The sequence below is a fragment of the Oncorhynchus gorbuscha genome, unplaced genomic scaffold (assembly GCF_021184085.1).
Source record: "Oncorhynchus gorbuscha isolate QuinsamMale2020 ecotype Even-year unplaced genomic scaffold, OgorEven_v1.0 Un_scaffold_898, whole genome shotgun sequence".
Classification (NCBI taxonomy): domain Eukaryota; kingdom Metazoa; phylum Chordata; class Actinopteri; order Salmoniformes; family Salmonidae; genus Oncorhynchus; species Oncorhynchus gorbuscha.
In genome coordinates this window covers 268,253-273,457 of record NW_025745664.1, presented here as the reverse complement: position 1 = coordinate 273,457, position 5,205 = coordinate 268,253, and the positions used below count along the sequence as shown (strand labels likewise).

General features: G+C 40.3%; 1 protein-coding gene across 1 annotated transcript; it reads right to left on the bottom strand.

Annotated features, from left to right (window-relative positions):
* Window positions 1-2,751: 2,751 nt before the first annotated feature.
* On the bottom strand, window positions 2,752-3,274 carry LOC124019388 (diamine acetyltransferase 1-like). Its single transcript, XM_046334704.1, has one exon. It carries the CDS (start codon window positions 3,272-3,274, stop codon window positions 2,960-2,962), a length of 315 nt encoding a protein of 104 aa, XP_046190660.1. The 3' UTR covers window positions 2,752-2,959.
* Window positions 3,275-5,205: the final 1,931 nt, after the last annotated feature.

The window sequence follows — 5,205 nt, the reverse complement described above, 5'->3', positions numbered from 1 at the left end:
TTTGCCAAAAGGCTCCTAAGGACTCTCATACCATGAGAAACAATATTCTCTGGTCTTATGAAACCAAGATTGAACTCTTTGGCTTGAATGCCAAGCATCACATCTGGAGGGAACCTGGCACCATCACTACGGAGAAGCATGGTGGTGGCAGCATCATGCTGTGGGGATGTTTTTCAGCGGCAGGGACTGGGAGACTTGTCAGGATTGAGGGAAAGATGAATGGAGCAAACTACAGAGAGATGCTTGATGAAAACCTCCTCCAGAGCGCTCAGGACCTCAGACAGCTGCGAAGGTTGGCCTTACAACAGGACAACGATCCTAAGCACGCTGCCAAGACAACGCAGGAGTGGCTTTGGGAGAAGTCTCTGAATGTCCTTGAGTGGCACCATCTTAGGCCGAACTTGAACCTGATCAAACATCTCTGAAGAGACCTGAAAATACCTGTGCAGCAACGCTCCCCATACAACATGACAGAGCTTAAGAGGCTCTGCAGAGAATATTGGGAGAAACTCCCCAAATACAGCCAAGTTTTTGTTGCCTCATACCCAAGAAGACTCGAGGCTGTAATCGCTGTAAATGTGCTTCAACAAAGTACCGAATAAAGGGTCTGAATACTCTTGTAAATGTGATATTTCAGTTGTTGTGATTTATAGATTTGAAACATTTCTAAACCTTTTTTGGGGTTATTGTGTGTAGATAGATGGGGGGGAAAAAACAATTTAATCCATTTCAGAATTAGGGCTGTAATGTAACAACATGTGGTAAAAGGGGACTGAATACTCTCCAAATTCATTGAAGGTAAAAACATTTTAATTGAACCAAACATTGTAGTCTTCTGATGACAATAGTGGGGAAGAAACGGTGTTGTTGTCATGGAAGACATTTGCCGAGTTTTAAAATCAGTGGAATGCACAGTGGAAGCAAAGATTGCCAAATGCGGAGAGAGTCCAAAAAGAGAAAAACAAAAAGAATGCTGTTGTATAAAATGCCTGTCTCCGCATTACATCTTCAAAGTAAAGGAAACCATGAAATCAATGGAAGAAGCATTCATCCATGTATACAGGTAAGAGTCTAGCTAGTTTCTAATTTTGTCAAAATGTTAATGCATGCTGCTAGCTAATGTTAGCTAGCTGGTTGACACACAAGCTAACGTTACGTGTATGATCTGTGTAGGAGCTCTAGAAGGAGGCCTGATTTTCCGAGTTGGAATTCAGAGATGGATAATCGTTCAAAAATATTTTTCCATGTTTGAAAGTGGCATTAGATTTGGGATTATGGTCAATTGTTTAGCTAGCTACATGTCTAAATAAAAGACTCCACTATCCATGTAACCATTTCACTGTACACTTTACACCTTCTGTGTCCTGCACATGTGATAAATAACCTTAGATTTTAGTTAATATAGTGTGTGTTTACCAGAAACAGTAATGTGAAGAACAACATAACCTGCACCAAAGTCAGATTAGGATATATGCTGATGGATTCTATTAAAATGTAACATGTTTCAAGTTAAACTGTAGTTTGTGTGTATACTGTTTAGTGAATGATTACTATGAGAATTAATGGAAACTGTGTATGCTAAATTGGAAAGGTTGACCTAATCAGATGAGGAAATTGCCTAGGATCAGAGAGCAGGGTCAGGCCCAGGACAAGAGGACCATGGACATTCCAGAGGGGAGATATGGGAAACTCATTGGGGTCATAAAATGTATAGCTGGGGAGGTGACACCTACAAGGGGGTGGTGACAGAAAGGAGGGAAGAGTATAAGATGTGTTGTGAACTTTCTAAATGGATGCACTCAGCTGATGGCATCCTTGGTAATAAACACTTCTCTTGCACTTTTGGTCTCAATTCCTTATTGCAAAGAGGTTGCAATAGCATTTTCATTAGAACAATTGGCGTCACAAAAAGGATTCACCCTTGAGAGAGACTTGGTGGGAAGGAGAAATCGGTAGTGGAGGTGGCTGGCCTAAAATAAAATGGCAAGCTAGTTTCGTACCAACACCCCCTGTGCCCCAAAAGGGCCATCTACCCTTTCTGTTTTATCCCTGTCATGTTTATTTGAGGTTGCTGGTTTTCTAATGATCAATTAGCCTTTTAAAATGATAAACATGGATTAGCTAACACAATGTGTCATTGGAACACAGGAGTGAGGGTTGTTGATAATGGGCCTCTGTACGCCTATGTAGATATTCCATTAAAAATCAGTCGTTTCCAGCTACAATAGCCATTTACAACATTAACAATGTCCACACTGTATTTCTGATTAATTTGATGTAATTTTAATGGACATAAAAATGTGCTTTTCTTTAAAAAACAAGGACATTTCTAAGTGACCCCAAACTTCTGAATGGTAGTGTATGCTGCGTAGAAAGTTTAGTATGGGAACTGGTAGAAAGATATAAATATATTTATATATATTCAAATTTTTAGAAATAAGTAGATAAGTAATTGGAACATTTGTGAGAAGAAAGTAGTAACAAATAAATAAAAATAAAAGATTAATTCAGAAATTCCAATTGCTAAGGTAATAGAGTTATTGAGTGATGATTACATTTACATTTACATTTACATTTAAGTCATTTAGCAGACGCTCTTATCCAGAGCGACTTACAAGTTGGTCCATAAGGAAAAGCAGCACGCTACACCCTTTCAGGTTCTAGATATGATTCCTACACAAAAGGCTTTAAGGCTTGTTGATTGGCAGAATAAAATAAAAACTACAACTACTAAAATGATGGCTTTAGATAAAATACTTGATCTATTAAAACAAAAGTATTCATGAACCCTAAATTAAGTGATTAGTAATGTTTAATGCCCCTTTTTACTAATAATAATATTTTGTCAGTAGTCACACACCCCACTGCTGAAGTGAGAGACAGGCAAATAATTAACTGAATTGAAATCGACCCCAAGTCTCTCATTCCAATCCCCATCTTTCTGTGTCTCTGGGCCAGCTCACTCTTCGGGGCCGGATGACATCTTGAGGAGGGAGCTCTTGTCGATCTTGAAGAGTCTCCATCCCTCCTCCAGAGAGAGGTCGGCGGCGCCACGACGCTTGTAGAACTCTATCGACGCCTGGTTGCCCTCGGCGACGATGAAGTGCATGCTGCTGCAGCGAGACTTGACCGCCGTATGACTGAGGAGCTTGAGGATCTCTGAGCCGATACCAAACCCCCTGTACTCTTTCATGACGAAGAAATCTTCCAGGTAAAGCAGCTTGCCGATCCAGGGGTCATAGGTGAAGTAGTACATGGCAAAGCCAATTACCATGATATTTTGTATTTTATTAGGATCCCCATTACCTGTTGCAAAAGCAGCAGCTACTCTTCCTGGGGTCCACACACAACATGAACGATAAAACAGAATTACATAATACAGAACATCATTAGACAAGAACAGCTCAAGGACAGAACTACATACATTGTTAAGGCACACGTAGCCTACATATCATTGCATACATACAAACTACCAAGGTCAAATAGGGGAGAGGCGTTATTTCAGCAATATGAGATGGAAGTTCCATGCAATAAGGGCTCTATATAATATTGTATGTTTTCTTGAATTTGTTCTGGATTTGGGGACTATGAAAAGACCCCTGGTGTCATGTCTGGTGGGATAAGTGTGTGTGTCAGAGCTGTGTGTAAGTTGACTATGCAAACAATGTGGGATTTTCAACACATTAATGTTTCTTATAAAAAGAAGTGATGCAGTCAGTCTCCACAACTCTTAGCCAAGAGAGACTGGCATGCATAGTTTTATATCAGCCCTCTGATTACAATGAAAAGCAAAACATGCCGCTCTGTTCTGGGCAAGCTGCAGCTTAACTAGGTCTTTCCTTGCAGCACTGGACCACACGACTGATCATTAATCAAGATTAGACTAAACTAGAGCCTGCAGAACTTGCTTTTTGGAGTGTGGTGTCAAAAAAGCAGAGCATCTCTTTATTACAGCTAGACCTCTCCCCATCTTTGCAACCATTGAATCTATATGTTTTGACCATGACAGTTTACAATCTAAGGCAATGGCAATAAATGTAGTCTCCTAAACTTGTTGACCCAAGTATTGTGGGCTTTTCTCTAAAAACTGTACAATATAACCCTACTTTGGGGATTAAAGTAATTTTAGAAGAAGCTGCTACTCCCTATTTGGAAAAATCCAGGGATCTAGTTTGAGTGGGAGGGGTATCAGAAACACTGTGTTGAAGTGAGTAACATATATTCAGTGTACAGAACTTATATTTTCAGCACTCGGGAGGTAATGTTTTGTAAAAACCCGGTGGAGACAGGGTAAAAGAGCTTTGTGGTAACATGGTTACTTCACCTGAAAACTCCACAGATTGGTGGGCACAAGCAGTAAAACAGTTGGGTGAGGATGCTGATGAAGAAAGCAAAAGCATGAATAGGAGTTGCCCCAATAAGTTTCCAGTATTTTCAGATACAGGGAAATGTCAGGACCCGGTTACAAACTCAGGTCTCCGGTGTGAGAAACAGTCATTTAGAAAACTGAGCCACTAGTAGTAGGCAGAACCCAGAAGATGAGGCAGACATAGCAGTACTTGAGATGGTGTTTTAATAAAATAAAAAGGAAAGTACTTCATGCAAAAATATAAATCCACAACGTCAAAAGTAATTCCAAGAGAAAAAGGTAATCCTCCAAGTGAAAAGGTGTACCACAAGGTGGTAGGGGACAGCAGGACAAAAGCCTCAAAAGATAATCAAAAGTAAATAACCGAGAACAAAAACAGAGTACCACAAGAACATCCAACTGGTGTAACAAATGTTCACAGCATCGCTGGGGCTGGGTGCTAACATTCAAACACAGAGCAAAGAACTCAGGAAAACTAAGGGTTTAAATACATTCAAGGGAAACGAGGCACAGGTGCAAATAATAACTGGAAACAAGGGAAAACAAAAGGGTCAAAAAAGCACAAGGGGGCATCTAGTGATCAAAACCGGAACAATCCTGGCCAAATGCTGACAGGGAAAGACGTCCCTCGGGTGAAAACACGTAGTCAAAAGTCTGAAACAAAACACTGTGGTAGAGAAACATAACCATGTTACTAAAGAATTAACAGAGGCCAAGAAAGAGCTTGAATGGACTCAAAGAGCTAGGAAAGGTGGTTAAGGAGGCTAAAGTATTGACTAGTGAAATGGAGGACATGTGAAGAGATATGTGGGGGGAAATTGAAGAGCGAAGGAATG

Bases quoted from the DNA above. Each gene is read 5' to 3' on its own strand.
- LOC124019388 (XM_046334704.1), bottom strand. From the start codon at position 3,274: ATGGTAATTGGCTTTGCCATGTACTACTTCACCTATGACCCCTGGATC.